At 39.8% G+C, this 25,520-nt stretch overlaps 1 protein-coding gene across 1 annotated transcript; it reads left to right on the top strand.

Moving 5' to 3' along the window:
- Nucleotides 1–86: 86 nt before the first annotated feature.
- Nucleotides 87–24,703, top strand: si:dkey-240h12.4 (death-associated protein kinase 2). Its single transcript, XM_042435309.1, has 12 exons — nt 87–1,886; nt 12,021–12,189; nt 15,687–15,908; nt 17,706–17,844; nt 17,951–18,080; nt 18,653–18,701; nt 19,083–19,109; nt 19,360–19,512; nt 20,429–20,474; nt 20,596–20,685; nt 22,578–22,664; nt 23,948–24,703. Exons 2-12 carry the CDS (start codon nt 12,128–12,130, stop codon nt 24,026–24,028), a joined length of 1,086 nt encoding a protein of 361 aa, XP_042291243.1. The 5' UTR covers nt 87–1,886; nt 12,021–12,127; the 3' UTR covers nt 24,029–24,703.
- The last annotated feature ends 817 nt before the right edge of the window (nt 24,704–25,520 follow it).

Here is a 25,520-nt window from a genome sequence, read left to right as displayed (position 1 = left end):
TCTAAAGTTGTGTCTGATTTGTTTTATTGAGACTCTTGAAATTGTTTTACATTCCATGAAACCACAATAGATAACAGATTTGGAACAATGGACTTATCATGTGTAAGATGGTGTGAGGTCATTTGAATGAAATAGAAATACAAAATAACAGCTCATTCAGCACTATCAGTCAGAACGCCACTGAAGACACAACAGCACAACATTAATGCAGCTGAATATACAGACCTGGATGCACAAATCTATCACACAAGCTCAGATCAGACTGACCTTAGGTGTGTTCTTGTTGCTTTTCTTATCACAGTTTCAAGTGACTGATTGTATTGGCATGTAGCACACCCGACTGAGCTGCTGACTACACAGGCCTGGATTGCATGCTGTAGAACATCAGCCAAGTGTAAAGTTAGTTTCAGTCTATTGTAGCTCTCACTGTCTTACAGAATGACCTGACAGATGTGATACGCTTTAAATAAATGCATGTGCATCAATTACTCACTCAGTATAGTCAAGGTGAGGCCACACATAGTCAGTGTGATATTTAGAAATAAAATCATCTCAGCTTTATATTTTGCCTTGTAGATAATGAGTGGATATAATCTATGGCCTGCAGCTGTTAATTTAAAACATCTGTCTCTTTACATCTAAGAGGTGTGTGTGTGATATTTTCTTATTTAACGCGTGATTAAACAATTATTGAAAGACGTCCCCTAAACCCGATGTCGATGTACAAAGAATAAATCAACTTTAAATAGCACTGTTGACTGACCATTACTGGATCTAGGTTTTAAATTTGTTGCACTGCTGACGGGCTGCAAATAACACACATTCAACATAGATATATTTCATTAGCCTTCATCAGGACGATGCTTTTATCTCATCCTCACCCTGCAGGTGACACTGACAGGTGTATGAACTTTGTTATTCCATCGCTCTTGGCTTTTCAGGTTAAAAGTGGAATTTCCAGTTACCTGCTGTATCTGTTCACTTGGCGCTCAAAAACCTCCGAAACCTGACATAATAAAAAACATGGACAATTCCTTTCTTTGCTGTGTCTATCACAGTGGCAACATAACATATATCTGTTGACAGAATCTGATATTTGAAAGCGTCATTCAGAGTGTCTTGGTGAGATGAAAGGTGAAAGAGATTTAGAAACAGGTCAAAATATCCTTGTTATGTTCTTAGTGACAACCAAAATGCAGTCTGTGAAGATTCTCAGTCACCCAGGTCATAGTACTCGAACGAGGGTTGAATCGACGGTAAGTGGACTTGGTTGTAGACACTTGAAGACCTTTCGCCTCTCATCAAGGGGCTTCTTCAGTTCTAACTGGTGGGGAGTCCCAGGTATTTCACCCCTGTGGGGTCGTTATAAAGGTCATTGATACCGCTTAGTTACCGTTAGTGCTCCTGACATAATACCTCTCCCACCCCTGCTCACGCCTAAACCGTGACAAGTGTATGTGTCATGTAGTAAAGTGGTTGTCATATAGTGGGTGTGTCGTGTAAATACTGTGAGTCCGCACATAAACCCACTTGCTCTAAACATATATTTACGGTAATTCGGACATGACATCAAGCTGTCATGAAATGTGTGTGTTTTCCGCATTCCCCAACCGCCTTTAAGCCGCTGTGAACCGTGAGCAGATGTTAGCTTTGAGCCACTGTGAGTCGTGAGCCGATAGTTGTGAGCCACTGTGAACTGCAAACCGCTGTGAGCCGCTGTTTAGCTGTGAGCCGCTGTGAGCTGTTAGCCGTGAGCCGTTGTGAGCCGTGAAGGGCCGAGCGCACAGCCGCAGAGCACTATCTACCAGGAACACAGCAGCGATACATCCGCGGGACAGACGACGGTTCGTGGGAACGTCCGAGCTGAAAGCCGAACAGTCACACTGGTGAGTACGTTCTGTTTCAAAGGCTGAGCTGTTGATGATACTATTCTACATTCCTTTCGACGGTCAGTGTGCAAACAATTTTTCAGTGTAGAGAAATACGACAAATTCTTCCGTATTTATACTGTCATTAATATCGGAAGGTGCCAGTTTTCACTTCAAACTGTGTCACTTATGGGATTAGAAAGTTTAGCATTACTGCATTTATTTTTTTTCTTAAAAACTGTAGGATTTGCCCCCTCATAAACCCTGTCACAACAGGTTAAGATCAAATATGCTGCAGTCCACTTGTAGGGTCAAACATGGACGAAAAAATGAAAGTCTAAGCTCATTTAAACCTGGAGATTTTAATTATTAAAACTAAAAAAGATGACTATTCATTGCTTCTAATTTAGAGACCTGCTATCTTATTGTATGTTGTATTTGCAACTAAAACAATACCCGATAAAAGTTCTTAAAGCCCTATTTTTAACAAGAAAAGAAATCTGTTTATCTTATTTCTTTTCTTTCTTTCTGACTTTTCTTTAAACCTTTTAGTTCTGGGAAACAATTAAAAACATTTTTTTTAGAGACCACAAAAGTCCCAGATTGGTCTGACGTAATGTTACGCTTCTGGCCAAAAGTGGTCTCTGTAGGACAGCAAAAACTGCAACAAGTCCAACTGCTTCTAAGAGGAAGTGCGCACATATTTGGTACACAGACATGCATGTGTAAATGTCAATTATTCCTTCTAATGATTGCTAGAAGCTCCCAGTGTGTGCTGGTGTATTGTGAGCAGACTTCCATGTTTAATAAAGCGCCACCTGAACCTCAAAAACACTTCAAATACTTGTCAAAGTTTCGCTGTGCAAATTTATGCATGTTTTGTTTTTTTTAATTTTTGATACAAAAATGTTTAATTCAGAGCTTTATCTGCATTAGTAAGAGTTATGAAGTATTTACTATTGAGTCACGTATCGTAATTGTATCTCACTCATGTTTGATATGATCAGAGCATCATCTTTCCTCTCAAGGCCCAGGAGAGATGAGAGTTACTTTGTGCCGAGCTGCAACAGTTAGCATGTATGTTCTACAATGCGACTGCATCAGCGACTGTTTGACATGTTAGCGTTAGCATTAGCCTGCTGCAGTGCCTCGATGGAGCAAAGTGCATCATATGGAATTCAAAGTGAACGAGACAAAAATATAAAGACAAAACTATTTCGATAACAAAGCCTTCGTAACTCTTACCAATCCAGATGAAACTCATATCACTTCTAAACTGTTAAAACCTATAATGAGAGAGAATGTCCATCTAGGATATCTGAATAAAATGTTTTTGTATTTAAAATAAAAAACAGGCTCACAACACCACCGTCCGACCAATATTTACTGGGTATGGTTATATATCAGTTATTATCAGGATTATCTTTAAACTAAAATGTATAACAGACGTCGGGTCAGACCAGGGTGTCAGTTTAGAAAGTATAGCATATGAAGATGTTAATCTAGGCATATAGGATGTATAAAGCTGCAGAATGCACACTGCATACATTAACTGTAGCAGAATAGCCAAACAGCCATGCTGATTATGGTAATATATTTCAATGTTGCTGGAACGCCCAAGGAGGACGGCCAGTTAATGATCCTGTAACATCCCTAATGTCTGCACAACAGGGTCCAAAATTAACACTCACCATTCGCCCAATGCGGGTAAATTTGTCGAGTAAATTATGGAAACCAGCTGCCACTCTAGCCGGTAGGAAAAAATGAATTTCCTCCTATTGCTGGAGAAAGCTGCTGGTTTGCTGTGTTTGTCAATGGGGGTAGATAACTCTGGTTTACACTAGTAGGTGACAATAATGCACCTTAACATGAGTTGCCACCCGCCATAAAAAGGAAGAAGATAGTTCTGCACCCCCAGTGACAGGCCGTGGAAACATCCACTGATCAGGGTGAGTCAGACAGCAGGAGCAGGAGCGCTGCCTGGAGGAAGAGACTCCTTGCCCGGGCTTGTCTGGCTCCAAGACAACGTTCTATTCTGCCTTCTGCTTAGAAGAGGTGAATTTACAGCTCCAGTAACTTAATACAATATGTCTCTATCTAGTGCAGGTGCAAGGCGTAAAGCGCAGTGTGAGTCCACCGGCGAACTGCTATCTTCCTGCGGTGCACTAAGGTTATTTCCTCGATTGCACTGGTTTGGTTTATCTTGGTGACTCACTCACAGTGGGAGGAAAGGCGCGGTACAGGGTGTGGCGATGCCAATCCAGCAGCGCACTACAATGCTAATGGTGCATGCAGATTGGATGCAATGATGTAGGCCTGTGTGAAGTTGGACGGACTCTATTCATTTTCTATGGAGAGCAGGAGATCTGATAGGGCGCGGGGAGTTGATGGACAGTATCTGTATTTCCATAAACACAACTCGACTCCAACTATATGAAAATGAGTTTGTCCAGAACAATGAACCAGACTCATGAAACTGAATAAAGACTGAATAAAGATTAATAAGTGATTCTTACCAGGTTCTGTCATCCACAACAGCTAGCACCAATCAGCTAAGGCTAGTCGTCACACGTTTATAATATTAAATTAATGATTTAAATATATATTTTGGGGCATCAGAAAATGTTTTGAGTTCCAAGGCTGAGAGAGAATGTCATAAGTAACATTGTTAACACTGAGCTGCAAAAATACAAAACTGTAGTAATGCACCTTTAAAATATCAGTTTTACAAGCGCACACTCAAAGTGAGCCACCTGTAAACGACACCGCTAACAGCAAAAACAGTAATGACTAGGTGGCTAATGTTAGGCTACTTACATGCTGCAGATGATAAGTCATGTTGACGTGGAGGAGTGATAGGAGGATCTTTGCATGCAGAGTTTGTCACTTTCTCGGGGTTGTCCTTTAACTTTACATATTCAGAATGATCCCACGCTCTGGATGATTTACCGACCGACAGAGTCTAATAACTTTTTGGCTGGACCACAGGGACCATCACTCACATCGGCCAGATGTTGCCTCTGTCCGTTGTTTCAAAATAAAAGCCCTCTACTGTGTTCAACCAACAGCAAACTGTTGCAATATAACCACAGAAACCTCTGTGCTTCTATGCACATCTAACTTACTGGTTGTGAATAATGATTCTGTACAGTTTTTAATGTCTGGCCAAACTGTTGCCTGCAGCGTTGCATTTTTTATTTACAACACATGTAGATGAGCAACATGTTACACTTTATACAAGTGTGTCATTTAAAAAAAACCCCACAGTCATTACTAGGATCACCAGCATGTCGCAACATGAACCACTTCCTCACCAAACTGTCAGCAGTTTATTTTGCATGTAAAATAGTCAAATCAAATAGATTTCAACTTTAAAAATCAATTCAGAAATAAAAAAATACAACATGCAAAATACTAAACCAGCTTTTCAATGATACTTTCATTCACATTTCACTACAGAGGTATTTAAATGTCACGTGGTTTTTGATCATTGTGATGCTGAGTTAAATCGTGAACTATCATGCATGGAACACATGCTGATTTATGGTGGACTTAAAGAGTCATCATCTGCTCTTGGGAGTATATTTCAGCTGCTGTATTCATATTTGAAACTTTTTACATCCCAGACAGCAACAAGTTCCCTCCGAGGAGAACAGGATTCCCATTCTGTCAGTGCGTGTTTAAAGGGAAAAGCTGTGTGTGTGTCAACCTGTGTGTCAGGTTATGTGAGCAATGAATGAGAAAGACAGTGAGAGCTGCAGGTGTGAGACTGGTCGGGCTCGTATGTGGTCAGGATTAGTAAAAGAGAGAGACAGAGAATGGAGGTGTTGTTTCGGGTAAAGGTGGAGATTGACTAAGAAAGAAATGAAGAAAGGGTAAAAACAAAAAAAGAGAAGAGGGAAAGAAAGAAATACAGGAAGTTAGAAAGGAAAGAAAATGAACAGGAAGAAGGAGATAAGAGGGGGAAAAGAGAAGAGTGAATGGAGGGACACGGGATCATCCTTCAGTCTCACTGCCTGTAGAGATAGTGTTGATGCAGTATTGTGACGCTGCACGCTGTCAAACCACATCACTGCTCTGTAGAAAGCTAAAGGTCTCTGAAAATGGACTTCTGATAATCTTGTGTTCATTTTTAGCATACAGAGAACAGTTGAAACAATACTTGTGTGAAAGTCTTTGTGGGAGAAGTAGTCAGCAGGTCATCAGTCAAGCAGTGGGCAGTTAGAGAATTCACTTTCACACCGATCTGAGAGTTTCACTTTGCTTTTTGCAATGTCATGAATAAAGAAGTGAAAAAACATTTTCTTGTTTTAACAAGATACTTTTCATGTCATTATGATGTTTTTCACTACATATTTATTACTGCTGCTTCAGTCACAACATAATATAACTTCAACTTGATGTAACTTGTTTGAATAACATACATCAGTGTTGGTATTACACAACATGAAGGTATCTCGTTAAACAAGAAATGCTTCTCATTATAACAACATACTGACTGATGTCATTAAAGCAAGACACATTCCTTGTTATACTATATGTTGCTATGATCTCATATATATATATATATATATATATATATACTCTAAAAAGAGTCAGTCAGTGTCAAAGAGACACATTCTCCAGACACGTGGCAGGATGTTTTTATGTTTTATGGTTATAGACTGCTGTTGGATTGTTCTGTTATTTTACTAATGGTGTGCAGATCTGGAGTCAGATTGCATCCCAGATAACAAAGTGAATGTAGCCCAGTTCAGGAACCACACCCGACACTTTCATTACTTTCATCCGGCTCTTATATCGCATGGAATGATAGTACTTGGGTGGTTCGCTTTTGTTTCCCAGATCTGGGCCACAAGCAAGCAATATGTTAACCAAGAACAAACCAGATAAACCAGAAGTGGCCCTCATCCAGAATACACATATCTGAGAGCACCACATCTTTACCAAAATAGGCCCACATTTGATTTGGGATATTTGGGCCATGTTTGTTATTTTACATGTGGGCTATTTCAGGCTCACATTACGTTTGTCCGGACTAGAAGAAGGCTAGCAGTGCTGCATCATTGCCTGAAGTGGCCCTCTTCTGTATGCTATCTGGGATCAGTGATTGACAGCTCCCCTACTGACAGCACTACTTTACATCAGGAAAAAAGTTGCCTTTAAATGTGCATTTAGTTCAGCAGCTGGTCTCTCATCAGCATCACAATGTCCCACTTTATTTATGTTTAGTAATGGTTCAGTATAACATAATACACAATATAATGAGCAGCAGAGCCTGAAACAATGTTAAATATTGCTTATTCTTTTCTGTCAACAGTCAGAAAAACCATGAAGTACTGAATTTAATATGATAGACATCAGATTACCAGCTGCCAGTAAACCCACACACCAGGAAACCACTAGGAACTTTATTTATATAACACTTCAAAACACACTTAGAAAGTGCTTTATAATAAAAACAGAACACATTAGAAGACACAGAGATTAAAACAAACTAAAAAAAGAGGAAACAGTTTGCAGCCCTGATCTCAGGCAGGTCATTCTAACAGCAACGGCTCCATCCCCTGTGAGTCTGAGTCTGGACGTTGGAACAATGAGAAAAGAGGCATCTGAGGATCTCAGGGAGCAAGAGGTGACATAGGGCAATAAAAGCTCCTTTATAAGTAATCTATAAATAAATTCAAAGAGCAACAGGTAGCCAGTGTAGGGAAGCCAGCAATGGCAACATGTAATCATGTTTCCTTCTCCCACTTAAAAGTCTTGCAGCAGAGTTTTGAACGAGCCGGCGGTGGGAGAGAGATTTTTCACTGATGCCAGAGAGCAGGGGACTACAATAGTCCAGTCAGCTGCTAATGAAGGATAACAGTTTCCAGAGTTTGAGCAGACAGAAATGATCTAATCCTTGAAATGTTTCTGAGATAGAAGAAGAATACGAGGAGAATATAAGATCAGATGTCCTGTCAGTCATGACATGACCTATATCATGATATTGTCAGAATTAGCTTGACAACAATAAATGTCTTATTCAGTGATGCTGACTCACTTCTGATGTCTTTGTCCTGACTGGTTCAGTTTTAAAAGAGAGCATTCATTGTCAGACTCATTCTCTCCAAATGAAGGTATGTAAACAGCAAGGCTGAGAGTTCAATGATAAACATCTTTCTCACTGTATCTAGTCGTGTTTGTAGTGACATTGCTATGATCAGGTTTTATTCTTTATCATCTGAACATGTGTGAAAGATTCTCCAGAGATGACAGTAAATGTTCTAGACATGATTGCTGGACAGGTTAAAAGCACATTTCTGTCATACTTGATCATGTAGGGAAGTCTCACATATAGAGGGAAGTAGGTTGCATACAGCGGATGTCATCCTTTTAAGGTGCTGAGAGTTGTCGGTCAGGATGTGTTATCAGAGAGGGAGGGGAATTTGGGGGTAACATGTATGGACATGTATGAATTCCTATCTGACAGATTTCTAAGAGGTGATTCTCAGAATAGAAAATGTCCTGACAATAGTTGGAATAATGCAAATGTTTTATCAATACATAGATAATACACTGTATAGATGACTAGAGGAGGGGGGCTGTTGATGAGATAAGTTATTGTGTTGCAGCCAGTATGAAACAATCCTCAGGTTTAGAACCAGCAGTAGAGCATTAAATTAGGAAGTGCTACACCCACATGTCACCAGGGCTTCAGTAGAAGCAGCTGATGTCTTTAGAGACCTCCCTCTTCCACAGAAAGGCTTGTCTTAAACCAGTAAGTCTTGTTAAAAAAATGTGCAGGAGAAAAATACATTTTAAAAGAATGTAAAGATGGTGGAAAGAACTGTGTTAAACCTGTTGAATTGGTACTGATGAGGAAATGTGTCGCAATGACCGATGATCACACTCAAAGAGTTAACAGAAGAAGTGAGTTGACTGATAAAGTGTTAAACTTAGTGCTAACCTCCACCCTTGTATGTCAAGTATAACAGTAAATGATGTAACGGAAAGTTGTTGTCAGGCGTTTCAGTTCACTTTTACCTAGATTCATTTTCCATCCTGACACACAGGGGACATGTAAAGCAGAGGGCGAGGGCTTCAATGACTGGATATCCAATAGCAGGATGTGTCCATCAACAGAATAATCAGCACTTCATTTGTTCATGCAGAAATGATAAACTATCCCTAGTTCCAGTTTCTCCAATATGAAGATGTGGTGCTTTTCTTTCTTATGTAATCATCTGCTAAATGTTTTTGAACAGAGAAAACAAGCTGTATGAAGATGAGATAGGCTTTTGGAAGTGGTGAGGAGATATTTGCACATCCAGCTATCTCAGATGCAGGTGTGTTGGAAAGAATCACTTGAAAAAAAAAAAAGATCCTGCACACTGCTCTGCTCAGCATCACCTCTGGACCTTCTTCAAGAGTATTTTGTTAAGTTGTGATCGGCATTTTATAGACTAAATGATCAGACTCATCAGATTGATAATGAAAATAATGATCATTTGTCCTAATCCAGAGAGAGACAGGAGCTTTGAGAGTGGGCTGGTAGAGGCTGGATGTTCAGTTCTAATAGATCATGTTTGATCAGGAAGGCTAATGGATGGAAGAACTGTTTTCAAGCACATGGCAGGATGGACAATCTAGGCCAGTTGTTCCCAATCCATGGCTCCCCCATGCACTTCAACACAGTTTTTCATGGTAACTTCCATCCTGGAGAAAGAATGTTCTTCTGTGGATTTATTATTTAGAACATCTCAGGTGCTTCTTCATGTAATCCCAGACTGACTCCATGATGTTGAGATCAGGACTCTGCTGGAGCCATATCATACCATCTGTTGCAGGACTTATCATTCTTCTTGTTGCTGAGAATAGTTCTTTATGACTCTAGCTGTATGCTCGGGGTCATTATCATGTCAGACACCTCCCTGATGGTATTGCATAATGGATAAGAATCTAAACATCTGGGGTGCCTACAGCTTTTGCACAGTACTGTATATTCTAAATCTTTCAGAAAATAATGTTTCCGTGAGCTAGAGAGGGAATGAAAAGCAGTAATGGTGAGAACAAAGGCGTGAATCAGATAAATAAAAGGCTTTCTGGTTGTTGATTTCTGATTTATATTCTAAAGCACCAATAAACACACCCACACCCCCACTCAGCCCTGCAGGAAGGTGCTGCATTGCTGGATTTGTGTGAATGCAGAGCTTCATCCTGTCTGCTGTGGCCTTCCTTCCCTCGGTCAACAGACACACAGACCTGCAGCTCTTTAATCATCCATGACACAGAGACAGAGAGCAAAGTGGAGCAGAGGACTGGTCGCTACGCTACGAGTCCCCACCTCACACCCTGCATGTTGTTATTGGCTGGGGGCTACACACCCACTGCCCAAATGGGTGATGACCAGAAATGTCTGGAACACAGCAAAAGATTTTTTTAAATTCTTCAGCTGTTGAATTTGAGGGATTTGACCATATGATTCTGTCTTAACTGGTGTAATTTACTCACTTCTGTCCGCATGCTTACAGAGATCACCCCTAGAAATGTGAAGTCACATGATCAGACGTGATTACATGTTTAGTTCATTCATTTTGGCCACAATAAGCAGAGTGGATGTGTAACAATGACTGAGCATTTCAACAAAATACTAGTTTAGAAAACAGACTCTGGGGTAAAAATATAGCACATTAATCCTCTCTCACTAATCCAATTCAATTCATTTCAACTATATTTATCCCTGTAAGGGTAATTGTATGCAGATCCCTTCCCAGTCTGTCTGTCAGTTGCTTTGCCATCAATCAGAAACCTCTTTGCACAGCCGCTGGCAGCTGCTGGCACCCATTTCCTCCTAAAGTGCAGACTTTACTCTTCTAAGCTTCTCCACTACTGCGACATATAAAAGCAAAAAGCATCCTAGACACTCTGCCCTGCCTAAAGGAACGGACCTGAACCAGAACACATCTGCATCTGCACAGCTGAATACTGAAGAGAAGCAAAATCCTGTAGTATATATGAGTAAACTTCTAGTTATGTAAAATCACAGTAGTTTTAGTGTAAAGTTAATAAAATGCTGTATTTATCTGAAACAAAGCAACGTCTGAGGCGTAACTATTGATGGTGATGTAAACAGAAGAATGGCAGGAGTGACCTTCACATCATGTAAAGTCACAGTGTTTGTAAAGTCAGATTACACTAGATACCATATCTGTATTAATATTTAACACAATGTAAGATAAGGACCCACAGCTGGCAGGAATAAGTCACAGGTCACATAAGGTCGTAGTGTGTAGTGACAGGTGGAATATCACAACTTTACCCATGTTCTCTCCAATCAACATGAAACTAAACAGTATCTGGGAAATATGGTTAGTGTCAATATGAGTCACATCTTTCAGTGTGGAAACAAACAGTTTATCAGCTGTATCTTAATGTAACCTCTTGCTTTTAGATATAGTGAACATAAACCTTTCACGTTTCATGTTCTATATCTCTACTAAATGACTGCTGAGTGAACTCGATCATTTCAGATCCATGTGTTATCTATACTGTACTCAGGGTCTGAAATCAACACATACCAACTGTCAAATGCGGGTAGATGTGTCTGAACAGTGGTCTGAGTTAAAGAAGTGCCAGCCACAGACCATCTCCAGTGCTCCTAGTTTCACGGCACTGTTCACCATAGCGGACATCAGCTACTCCACATCACAGCTCTCTGCTAAACTGTCTCTTGCCGCTAGCCTGCTGCTAGCTACCATTAATTAACTAGCTGTCATGTGGCAACATTTACAAGGAGTAAGTATAAGTGACACAAAAAGCCAATTTATTATTTTGCTTGGCTGGTGGATTTTTTGGATTTACCAGTCCTCTTGGCAGGTGAGACAAAAAGCTAATTTCAGACCCTGACTGTAGTCAAAATGTGTTTAGTAAAAAAAAAGTAAAAGACTTGGATCAGGGTCACAGGCAGGACACTCTTAATTGGAAAACACCTGTGATACAATGAGGACAGATGTTAGATCTGACAGACTCTCTGGGCACATTATTGGGTTCTGTTATAAATAGTTGACTAGCAGCTGACTGTGTGTACAGTCAGCTGTACACACTGTGTTATCTCTTTTCTACTGTTAACATACATCTTATTCTGTGGTATGTGTTACTCATACTCAGGGCCATCCGTTCGAGTTTGGAGGATCATGAACCACTTGAAGTTGACTGCTAAATAGCCGGGAGTGGACTAACGAAGGACCGGAGGGATCGAGGTGAAACTAATCAACATGGCGGTGTTCAAGCCTGAAAATGTGGCAGACTTCTATGAGATCGGGGAAGTTCTGGGAAGGTATAGATATAACTGATTATTTCAATATCTACTGTAACAGTGTTCACCACAATGCGAAAGGTATTATGACATTTACAGATGTTATTGTTGTGTTTCCTCTGTACAGCAGCACATTAGATATGAAATGAAACAATGACTATGAAGGTCAAGTGTTGATTTCAGCTTTAGTTTGAATGTGTTTCCATCTGTGGGTCATATGTGGGTCATATGATAAAAAGCATAGACTGATAAACTGTGTGCATAGTTATTAAACTTTAACGGGAAAAAACTTATTTGGAAGAGTCTTCAGTTGAGATGCATCAAGACTTCTCATATGGATGTCTGACCTTCAAAATAAAATAATTAAAACATTAAAATACTTTGGTGGATTAGTCTACAGGGTTGTTTTCTAACAACAGTCAGGAGCCCAAATGAAAACTGAAAGAGGTTTTTCTTTCTGTAATCATTCCTCCGTTTCATGATGACCATTTAAAGATCTCTTCACGATACACTTCCTCTAGATGTTCACCAAAAAATTATCACATTATCCGCCGTTTGAGCTTCTCCTCTCAAGCTAAACCCAGACAGTAACAGTATTTTAGTGAACAGGTGAGTGGACACACATGTGTGTCAACAAGTAAACAACCCGTAACCATGGTAAATTGGACACAACAAAGATGCTATTGCCTCAAAATGCTTAGATGACATAGAAATTTAAAATACGTGATACATTTAGACTAAAATTTGACTAAAACTAATATACATTTTTGTCAAAAAACTAAAATTAAGTCAAAATCAGGTGCCAAATGAGTAAATGATGTGATCTGTAGTCTTCATACCCACTAAATAAAAGCACAAATGAATAGTTCATATCAGTTAAATAGTGAGAATAGTATAAGATGTGTCCTGTATGCTGCACATATTAAGTCCCTTTCAGATATGTAGCTCATTATGTAAATATGATGGTCAGGAGAGCAATCTGATGAGGTCATATCAGTTACACTAAGAAAGTCTGAAATAAAAAATGCCATGAGATGAACATAAAGGTCAAATAAACGGCGAGAGATTAAACGCTCGGCTTGTTTGCATCAAGATGACTGTAATACATTTCACATGCATGTATCATCTCCTGTGTCAAAGAAAATGAAAATATGTTCAATAAAGTATGACACATTGTGAAAGAAACATTTTTATATCATTGAGGAAATTCTGCTTGTATCGGGTCAGTGGGGGAGAAGTAGTTACACAGTAATAATGAGACCAGCTGTATTTCATTTTCTAATTCCATCCATGTCAGCTGCCAGCACAAATTAATATCCAGAAAAACACTGCAGATAAAGCATGCAAGTCAACAGGAATGAAATGAGATTCACAATTGAAGGTCTTGTTAACGTTCACTAGCAGAGAAGGGCGAGTGTCCTTGGCACTCATGATGGACTCTTTCTCTTTCATATCATCACACGTGTCTTAGTAGTGATACCGCTTCCTCTTGTACACCAGGCACCAAATATCACATGAGCATTGTGGCACTTTCTGTACTAAATGCCCTGTCAAGTGTGAATTTATGTCAAGAGTCACCTACGTATATCTGAGTGACAAAAAGGAAGTCGGCAATTTTATATAGTCCATGCCTGAAAAGAGCTTTGAACTCACGGAGCAGTGACTGAGCTCTTGGATTGTTAACCAACCCCTTAAAGCTTGGAGTGCAGCACACCCCGAATTACACGCACACTGAGAGGGCTGGTAAAAACGGATATGTTTTGATGGTTCACCGGCCTGCTGGGATTTGTCCCAGTATTCCAGTTGCGGCTGTAAAACGGTGGATAACTTATTTTGAGCCTCACACAACCCCTGCAGAATGACTCGTCTCACTATCAGAATTAGATCCATTAAGTCCGATAACATTTGGAAAGTCTAGAAGAACCGCACGATTAACGTCCAAACAGCCAGCCAGACATGAGATTTAAAACCTCTGTATACTGTGAAATACAGAGAGATTTATCTGGCGGTTATAGGCTTAATAAGCGTTGTGTGAACTCATTTGGGGCTTGAATGTAACAGACATTCATTGACGTGTTAAAGTTCCACACTGTAGGTTTAACATCCAGTTTTTCCTTTCATAGTAATTTTACGTGTGTTAAAAACATCCTATTCAATACGAGAAAAATCAAACAAATGAAATGAAATACAATACACATTGTTATTTCCTTTTTATGCTTGAGTTCACTGTGTCATTTCAGTGGTAAACATGTTACAGTAGTAGTGTCACACCTGTCTGCTGTCAGCTGCGGTGGCAGCAGGGTGGACATTGTTCACACCTAGTTGAGTTGGGTTGTAAAGCTACACTGGAAGTGTTAACCAAACACTTTCAAGGTCTGTTTACACAAGGTGTTATTAACATTATTAACACTTATCTACAAAGCTGCTATACAGCCGGCAGCTATGATAGCCTTTCACATTAAAACAGCTTCCTGTGGGCCAGCTGTCCAAAGGGACTCTACTACTGACTGCTCATTCAGTTACATATGTGACTGCAGTCAGCTGTACAAACACACACATAGAAGGATCTATTCTTGGCTTAATTCTTGGTAAGTGTTTTACCGCTACCTTGCTGTCGTTAGCTTCCGGTAAACAATGATTGGTTTATATTGTTGGTTCAAGATGTTTTTCATGGTTGCGCCGTTCCATCAAATGGAAATACCCTACATGTCTAGTTCATTATTATAGATACATTTCCCCAAAATTCAGACACATTTGGTATCTTTGGAAACTTTTGGATCTCCACTAGAATTTGAAATAAAGTTTTGTGGGATTGAACAATGTTTGTCTGCACAATGTAAGTTTATAATGCATAAATGATAAAATAAAGTACAGGCCAGCTAAGGTATTGTGATGAAATCTGTGGTCTCACCACACATTCTCTTTTCTTGATGTATTTGGAAATCTTAACACTTTAACAGTTTATGTGTGGGAAATGGCGTATATGTGGTTTTTGTGCACACACATTATTTCTACATCTGACCCCAGATATGCATTCAAGAAATCTTGCTGTTCAGGACAATGAACATGATTTCAGCAACCATTGTCCAAAACTTGAGGGACAAAATGTAAAGACTTTTCATTGTTAGGGATGTGAAGACCCTTAAACACTAAAGCTTAAAGTGAGTACTTCATCCTCAGGTTCACCTCAGATCCTAGAGGCTGCAGTACCAGACAATAGAAGTGCTGTTGATTTCCAAACATAGACAGAATTGTGTGTTTATTATTTCTTTTGTTCAAATATGGTCATGGAAATGCAGCTGCAGTGGTGGATTGATGGGAATTTCTGATGTAAAGATGCATGTTTAGTCATATAGTTTTAAAAAATGACTTTTTAAATTAGAGTTGAGACTACACAGCAGGTGGTGGGTCTGCTCAGAGTCTTTTTTTTCTGAATTTGAATTGAATATGAAAACAACACATTCTTGCTGTATCTGGAGGTTGGTGTAAACTGTGAATTATGCTCTCTCTCCATCCAGTGGGCATTTTGGTCAGGTTAAAAAGGTCCGTGAGTTGTCCACTGGGACGTACTGGGCAGGCAAGTTCCTGAAGATTCGGAAGAGCTCGTGCAGCCGTCTGGGCCTGGAAAGGAGCAGCGTGGAGCGGGAGGTGGAGGTCCTCCACTCTGTACAACACCCAAACATCGTGGCTCTCAAAGATGTTTTTGAGAGTCGATCTGAGGTGGTGCTCATTCTGGAGATGTGAGTTGACAAGGAATACTATGAGCTATTTAATGTCCTACAGTGTACTGTCAGCCAGGCAGTCCAGTCCATGTGGTTGAGATCCCCCTCAGCTTCCCTATTCATATTTTAACCACAATAACCACATCGAACTGGTGCAACTGCTTTGAACTTTAATGAAAGAGGTAAAGCATAAAGAGTCTAAGATTATGTACCCGACATAGACAATTAATACCTCAACAGAACATTATTTTTACAATGTGCACAGATACACACATTAGAAGTGAAAACTCCCTATCTATAAGCTTTATCAAAAAGGGAAGTTTTAAGCCTACTCTGAAATGTAGAGAGGGTGTCTGCCTCCTGGACCAAAACTGGGAGATGGTTCCACAGGAGAGGAGCCTGATAGCTGAAGGTTCTGCCTCCCATTCTACTCTCTGGATGCTCTGCTTTCACTACATCACAGCCTGATGAGGACAGAGACCAAACATGATGCATACCTGGTGCAGCAGTTAAGATTTATTTAGATCAATTCCACAGATCTACACATTTTTCAACTTTTTATTTTGTTATGGATGTACTGTGTGGTGGTGGTGCAACAGGTATGTAGGCTGTATACAGGATTCACAATCAGGCTCCAAACAGTTGTGCTAATGACATGTTTACCAGCCAAATCTGCCTTTTCTAGCTTCTACTTCTGAAACTAGTGTTTGCATTTCACTTGCAGTAAAGTTTTTCTACATTTTTACCATCACAGCCCCTCTTTGCAGTGAGTGACAGCTCTCTCCACTGCTGCACCGCTCCAACAAACCTTTCCTTATATGGAGAAATGGGGATGTGGTAGTATGCTTATTACCGATAGCTGGCACACGCCTGTCAATTTAGAATGATTGTGATTCACTAACATACACACGGTGGTAAGAACAAAATTGGCCGGTGCACACCTGTCATGAATCTGATGGTAATTTTGTGTGCACACTTACTTTGTGTGCAAAGTAAGAACATTTCTACGCACATATTAGTGAATGAGGCCCAAGGTGTTTCTCAAACAGACATATTGGCCCTACCTTTATAATGAGAAGGGACTGGTGTCATTTGTGTATGGCAATCATTTTCCTATAGTCCTTTACACAATGGGCAAGAACATTTTCATATTCTTATCCTAAAAAGTTTTATTCACAAAAATGTTACCAGAGGGTAAAAACAAGAATTTCACACAACAACACATCAAGTCATGCTGTCAGAAATCAGCAGACAAAAACATCAAATTCAGGAGTGTCAGTAGTAAAGGACAGTTATAAAATATGAATCCATCCGAGCAGCACTGTACTGACAGAAATGAAGAGGAAATGCTTTGACATGAAGTTAGATACTAAAAATGTCTTTCTAAAGCAAAATGCTCCATGACTAATATGAGAGGTGGTCATGTGACAGTTGCAGAGATATTAGAGGAGAGAATATGATGATAGATAAGATGATACTGAACAGACCTGTAGAAACACCTTGAGGCAGCTGTTAGAGTCAGAGAAGTTTCCTAGCAACTTCTACCTTTCAGTAGTTGCTAGGAAACTTAATAATAATGATAAAAAAAAAAAAAAAATAATATAATAGTGATGATATGGTGAAGAGAATATTAAGTTTGTTTTAGTTATATTTTTGTTGATTTTGGTATCATATTAAACTCTAAATGTATTCAGATGCACACTCTGCTTCCCTGTGCAGTGAGTGATTATTAGCAACACACATCACTCACTACTGTTGTATCATCTTGTAATGTGTTTTGCTGCCTTGTCCATGACCTTCTGTTCGACATTTCAGCGTCAGTGGAGGGGAGTTGTTCGACTTCATCGCTGAGAAGGAGAACCTGTTGGAGAGTGAGGCCATTGAGTTCATGAAGCAGATCCTGGAGGGACTGGGATTCATGCACAGCAAGAACATTGCCCACTTTGACCTGAAGGTAACAGTACTCTAACCTAAATGACATCCCTTGCTTACTGAACTGTCAACTTCAATTACATTATCTAAATGCTGCTGCCATAATGACGTCTAATCTCTCTATTCAGCCAGAAAACATCATGTTGTCAGACAAAGTGTCTCCAAACCCCAACATCAAACTCATTGACTTTGGCCTGGCTCACCGTTTTCACCAGGGGGAGGAGTACAGGAGCACAAGCGGCACCCCACAATACATCGGTGAGGATTTCTTGTTTTTTACATACATTCAACATATTTATATAATTTGTAAGTATAATTATATTTAGAAGTTGGACTAAGAAATACATTGTATATAGTCTAAATCCAAGGAGGTTTGAGGGCAACGGGACTTCTCATCCAAGGGGCTTCTTCAGTTCTGACTGACTGGTGGGGAGTCCCAGGTATTTAACCTCTGTGGGGTTGTTATCAAGGTCATTGATACCACTTGGTTGGTTAGTGCTCCTGGCTGTTGTAACAACAGTCATCAAGAGTTGTCATCTGAGGTCAAGTATAAATGACAGTCATTGGAGTTGTCACATAAGGTCAAATGTGAATGCCCTAGGAAGGGATGAAAGGACAGCATCGTATAGGTGGTGTCATAGACCTGCTCCTCTATTGAAGGATGGTTTGTCGACTTTGACGTAGATATCCTCCTTCACTCCTTCGTCTGTCCTCCCCATCCAAAATATGTACGTTGTTGTCCTCGAAAAAGTAAGGTACACTCTTTAGAGGTTGTCTGTCAGAGCAGATTGAGTCAGTTCTCTCTCTCTCTCTCTCTCTCTCTCTTTCAGCCCCTGAGGCGATCAACTCTGAACCTCTGAGCACAGCAGCAGATATGTGGTGAGCAATCTACTCTGACTCTGTATACACACAGTGGATTCTGCAGCAGATTGCACATTTTCATATCTACAACAGAAACTTATAATTCATCATTGCACACACATTGATTTCCAAAGCATATTTTGCTTATCTCGTCACTGTTTTCTCTCTCTGTGTGGGAGAGTAAATTCTTCTGCTAGTGGTGTGTTTGGGCCTGTTCTGAGTCCCACTCACTGCACTAGATCTCATTCCAGGTGTTAAGACTCTCGGTCTGTTTAAACATCTGAGTATAACAATCACACCCAATGACTGGGAAATGTCCAGTCAACTAAATACTCTTTCACTCATGTTTGTCATACAGTTTAAACCACACCGCATGTCTTGTGTTTCTTCTTCCCCCAGGAGCATTGGAGTTATTACCTACATACTGTAAGTTGGAAGTGTTTGTGGCATGTGAGTACAGTAGACATTAAATGTGTTGTTTCATATATTTAATGATCAGAAGGCTTGTATGGAAACAACTACTGTCTGACACTATTTGATACTATGTGAAACAGATTTAAGGTATGGACTGATGGTGTTGGACTGACTAAAAGAGTGATCTGTACGGATGAGTTGAGATGTGGACATACTGACTCATAGCACTCATAGTCTCACTCTTGTTGTGGACTCTCCTCAGATTGAGCGGTTTGTCACCATTCCAAGGTGACACTGATGAAGAGACTCTGAAGAACATCATCGCCCTGAAGTACGAGTTTGAGGCTCAGTATTTCAGTATGACCAGTTGCATGGCTAAAGATTTCATCCAGAAACTCTTGATGAAAAATCCCAGGTATGTAGTATAGGTCCAGATGTAATAAAGGCTGGGCTTTTGGGAGTGTGGTTTGGGTCGGGAGATATGGAGATGATTTCAGTCAAAGAATCAGGATAGGAGAGAAGATCCATAGTTCAGGGGATTTATTGTAGACAGTGCAGTAGACATACATATGCCATGGAGGGACACTTATTATGTTGAATAAGTGTGTGTGTGGTCTAGAAAATAGAAAATAACAATATATATAAGAACATAACTGAATTAACACTCTTTCAAAGCAATAAAGCTATTTACTGCAGCTCTTTCAATCTAAATCAAAGGCAAATATAATTCTCAAGCTAAGCAGGTAATTTGTAAAAGTAGGAAAAACTCCCTTTGGCCATACTAAATTAAGAGAATTTAAATCACTAAACATATTTAAAGATACCACAACATGCAGTACCCTCCATGCTAACTGGGTAATGAAGAGCTAATTAAGGCAAAGACAATAAAGCAAACTACAAACAGGCCTAAAGAACCAAACCATAAATGCTGCATGACAACACCAACCTTCATAGCAGTCTGCACAAGATGAGTAAACTTGGATTTTAATTGAGTTGCTATTGTACTGCTGTTGACTAGCTTATATCTTGAAATGTGTAGATCGATTGATTGATTCATTTGTTTATGTAAAGGTCCAGTTTGTAAGATTTAGTGGCATCTAGAGTAACAGACTTGTCAAAAATGGAATATAATGTTCATAAGTATGTTTTAATTAGTGTATAATCCCATATAAATCAGAATCCTTGTGTTTTTGTTAGCTTAGAATGAGCCCTTTATATCTACATAGGGAGCGGGTCCTCTTCCACAGAGGCTGCCATGTTGCACCGCCATGTTTCTACAGTTAGGACTTGTTACTTCTAACTACTCTTCTGATCTGTGTTGTGTGTTGCAGTGAGAGAATGACAGCTGAGGAGTGTCTGCTTCATCCATGGATTAAGGTTACTACAAGTCTTTACCGTTTTCAGGCCCACAGACCTGCTTCACATGTTCACTGTATCATGCTGCTGAGTGTTACTGCGTGTTGCTTTTAATGAGTCCAAATGTCATCATCTGTTTCAGCCCATCACACGCAAACAGGTGGCCAATAGGAATCGATCCTCAATTAATATGAAGAGCTTTAAGAAGTTCAACGCTAGAAGGAAATGGAAGGTGAGTCTGGATGTGTATACCAAACATTTTAACATTTTAAATAAGTAAATAATAAAGGCATAGAGAGTCTGCAGTTTAGAAGTGACAGGAAATGAGAGAGAGATGAAGAACAACATGTGGAAAAAATCCAGAGGACAGTGTGGTTTGTGCAGCAGCAAGGGCTCTATTTTCATGAACCAAAATTAGTTATTTACATGAAAAAATATCTGCTGACATTTTGGGAACGAAATAGTTGCTTGTTTGATCTTCATATTGCACCAGGCATGTTTTCCTGGTAATGATCCACAACTAAATTGGAGTTTTTAAAATATACACTTGTATAAATTGTAACCTGAACAATCTCTATCACTTAATTCTCATCACAGCCCCACGAAATGAGTTGAAAATACAGAGCTCTAGGCAATCTCAGAACCCATCAGCTATCTGTCTGATTTAGCCTCAAATTACCCACATTCCCTTACACCTAATGTCTACTGCATGTTTTTATTTAAAATTATAGACCAATGACTTTATATTAAGATGGATGACATGACAGTGCTCCAGAAGTGAAGCCAAAATATCTTGAGCACCCCCTGGTGGCTGGTTACAGAATATAATTTTCTGAATAGATTTCAAAGCAGCAAATATTCTGCCAGCCATGTTGTTTCCTAACATGAAGGATGCACTTTCAGTTGGAATGTGTGGACAAAAAGCCACAGCAACCCCACCAGAAACCAGAGCCGTCTGGAGATCAAGGTTATGCAGGGGCAAAGACAGATAACCTCCACCGAACCCTTCTACAAGGGCACTAGAGCCCAAGCAGACTCATCAGTGAACTGGAGGAAATCCTGGAGGATCAGAGACTGAAAAGCTCCAGTTTCTCTCCAGGTCTTAATAGGTTTCCTGGTCTTACTGTCAGAAGCAAGAGAAACAAAACCATCTATGGGGAAAGATGAAGAGCCAGCTAACTCACTCTTTGGAGGTGAACGCGTTCAAACAAGCTTTTTCTGAACTCCAGTGACTTTTGGGTCAGTGAGATAGGAGAGGCAGTGGGCTTTATGAAACATAGCCTTTACCTTTTACTCATCTTGTTCTTTGTCAAAAGTAATCTAGTGAGTCAACATAAACTCATCTGCTAAGACAGCAACTTTGACACTTCTTGCTCATTTAGATATGTAGGTCAATTTATGACGGCTTCTGGCAGACAACCACAACACCAATGCATGCGCACAAGATAGTCATCCTCTTGTGTGCGTATACTCTTTGGTAGAGTGGGTAAAGGGGACATGACGCCATTGACAGGTCACCAAATGAAACGCACTGTTACCTTGATTAAAATTACGGATTTCCAGATCAGATAAACAAAGGTTTATCTGACGCTAATATGAAGCTTCAACCGTCCAAATGACTCAAATCAAGTAGATATCTTTCAACATACAGTCTTTTTAGTGCCAAAGTCCCTCTTTTTGTTACTATACTTCCACCACAGCTCAACAGGGAAACACTGTCTGAGGAAACACAAAGAGGGAATTTGATGCTAAAAAGACTGTAAATGTGTCAGATATCCACTTGATATGACTAACTCAGACTGCTGAAGCCTCATATAAGCTTCACATCAACTTTTAAATGACTGTGGACACACTGTGGATTTTGGCCTCCATCACTTCCATTGAAAGCACATTTGAAGGATCTTTTAATGTCCAGTATGAACAAGAGGAATGACCTTGTAGCGAGGAAAACCTCTTTCACTGTTCATATGGACACCTGACTGCTGTTTTCAGACAGACTTGAGAAATTGTGAACCTGTCCTTTAATAACAGTCAAGTATTTTTCTTAGTTGGTTGCACAATTGAGTGGCAAGCTTTACTGAACACTGTAACACAGTCTTTCTTCCCCCCCCTGCCCACCTCTAGATGTCCTATAACATGGTGTGGATGTGTAACCGGCTGGTCCATTTGAAACTGCTCTGTAAAGGCAGCTCAGATCCAGATCCACTACAGGTGAGACCACTTCATCTCACTCAACTCAGCTCATATATTAAATATGACCACAAGATGTTTTTTTTAATCAAAGTAAGAAACACAGTTTAATTGTAAAACTGACCCAGTTATTAATGTCTGCTCTCTGACACTTTGTCAACACTTAATACTTTTTACTACACAGTATTAATTACAGGTGTCTTACATTGTATTTGGTTTCTGTGTTCTGGTAACTTAGTGTACAGCAGAGGTGCCCACACTTCTTTGGCTTGCGAGCTACTTTTAAAATGACCAGCTCAACATGATCTACCAAACCCCCCAATTCATTCATCTTTCCCTTGTCCCCATCCTGATCTAACAACAGGTTTGGGTGTATGTGGAGCCAACAGTCCTCTGTAGCTCCGTTTCTCTCTGCCGCTCCGTATAGTACTAAACTCTAAGCCCCGCCCACTTTTTAGCGATCCAATCAAATGCGAAGGATTTAACTTAAATCCCTCTTGTAACTCTACACCTCTCAAATATTCTGTTTTACTGGGAAATACATCACAGTAAAGAAGCTAAAGACGCTCTAACTTCTATTTCATGGGTTCTTTAATGATGGTGTGACTCACTTTTGTAACTTAAATTTTTATCCAAATTCAACATGTACCAAATAGGTTCTGACAAGTACAAACTAAAACATAGATTACACATTACTGTTGAGTGTGTTTATTCTTAGCATGTGATATAACGCTACATTATTTTCATGCATTTTTGGCCGCAGCAGGCATCTGTTTTCAGAGAAAAAAGCTCTAAAAACCCAACTCACTGTACACTACCTGCTCAGCAGCAAACAGCAAAGAGACACAGTTAGCTGTAGACTAGCTGGTGAACATAGTGGAGCATTTAGCAGCTAAAGAGCCAGATATATTTCACTCAGGAGTTGGTAGAGAGCAAAAATAGAGCTAAAAGAGAGTGAACTTATATTCACCAGATGGACAGAAACATGACTCCACATGAAAGATAATGTTGCCCCATAACTGCTGGATGTGGAAATAAGCAACTGTTTGCTAACAAGTTCAACATGAAGGTGATGATATGTCATGTTGTGTTCACTACTTGTTTCCACGGCCCCAGAGTGGCCAAAAAAAAGTCAGTTGATACAGGTTTAAAGTCCTGAACAACAATGTATGAGTGGTTGAGTTCATACTGTATGGTCTAGTTCAAGTCCACATTATAAGCTTAAAAAGATACAGTTGTGAAAAATATATGTGACCCAAAAAATGTGCATATTAAAACTCAACTGTAATGATCCTTTTCTCCAGAGACAATGTGAAAGCGACGTAGAGGACACAGAGAGCAAGCCTGCCTCACTGCTGCGTAGAAGACTCAGTAGCAGTTCATAGATGTGACCAGAAGGAGGCAGCAGAGTGCAGAGTGGTCCAGGCTGGAGGAGAGAGGATCACTCAAGGGAAATGTTGTCTGTTACACTGTTCAGTTGAAATGGATGACTGAATATTGTCAAGAGTCACAAACTGTCTCAGAAGAACCCGTGAAGGAGTGTGAAATAAGCACAGCCTTGTTTAATCAGCTTGTCTTTATGAAAGACCTTCAAAAGATAAACTAATGCTGCTTTCTTTTAAAGTTCAGCTCATGGTCACTATGGATGCATGCCTTTAATGATGCTTGTATTGAAGGTTACAATGCATTTGGATTGTACAGATTTGGGGAAACTTTTTGATAACATAATGTGCACAGAAAAGGTTTGTGTAGAATTATTTTTTCCTGTCCAAGTCTTCCATGAGTTTTACATTGATGATAATGTTTTCATCATGCAATTCCACTGCCAAATGCAAATACTAGATATATTTTGTTTTGTGATGGCTAATACTTGTAAAAAACATATGTAAACTGTAAAAAGGGAGAGTGCAGGAGAGCTTTTCATACCATCACCATCACATGAAACGAGCAGGTTGGAAACAAACCTCCAGGTTAGTCAGATTTATTTGGAAGAGAAAAAGAAGGTGAACAATAAATGATCCTTTATTAACATCCATCAACATCTACCCCCCCCCCCCCCCCCCCCCGCACTTCTGTTTCAGTCCTCACTGAGGTATTATCAGCAACATTTTGTGTTCACTTTCAGTTTGACCTCCATATAAAGTGATTTAGATAATGTGGATTAACAGTCTATCACAGACCTGCCTCCTGCTTCTACTGTACTTATCATGGTTGTGAGCTCTCACAGTTCTCCTGGTGAATGACAGATTAGCTCCAGTAGTTGAAGTAACTGCTGGCTAACGTAGCTGAACTTTTTGGTTTGTTTTTTGAGTTTATTTTTAGCGCCACATTCTCAGATCTCATGAACTAAACTGATAAAAGTGATGGCTGAAGCTATGAAGATAAAGCTGTAATATACTGCAGTTTTAGTAACCAGGGTGGATGTAGTGTCTCACTGTCCCCTCTGCTTGTAAGTTTCAAGTGTGGTTCATCTCAGATGTGTGCTCTATTGATAGTGATGTCACAGTGACACAGTCTGGGCTGCACGTCTACATCACTGCAGCCATCTCAACCTCTGGAGTTGCCATTTAGTTGCTCTTAAAGGGTCTTTTGTAGTAAGTCAAAAATACTGCTCATTTATGGGGTTTGGGGGGGGCGGTATGACACTATCAGCAAGAGTGTATTTAAGTTTTAATATTTCATAACTGCAGAAGCTACAATATTTCAATCAGTACATGATACCTCAAAATATACCTGTATTTTGTATTCACATGTATTATATTATTTGTCTCATAATGTATCAGTTTAAATGGCTTAACATACATGTGTAAATAAGCTCACTACTTACACCTAATATACCCTTTATTGTTCATCTGGTTTCATCTAAGACTTGAACAA

Source organism: Thunnus maccoyii, chromosome 15 (genome assembly GCF_910596095.1).
Source record: "Thunnus maccoyii chromosome 15, fThuMac1.1, whole genome shotgun sequence".
Taxonomy (NCBI): Eukaryota; Metazoa; Chordata; class Actinopteri; order Scombriformes; family Scombridae; genus Thunnus; species Thunnus maccoyii.
Note: the sequence above shows the minus strand (reverse complement) of the source record. Positions and strands in the feature narration are given on the sequence as shown.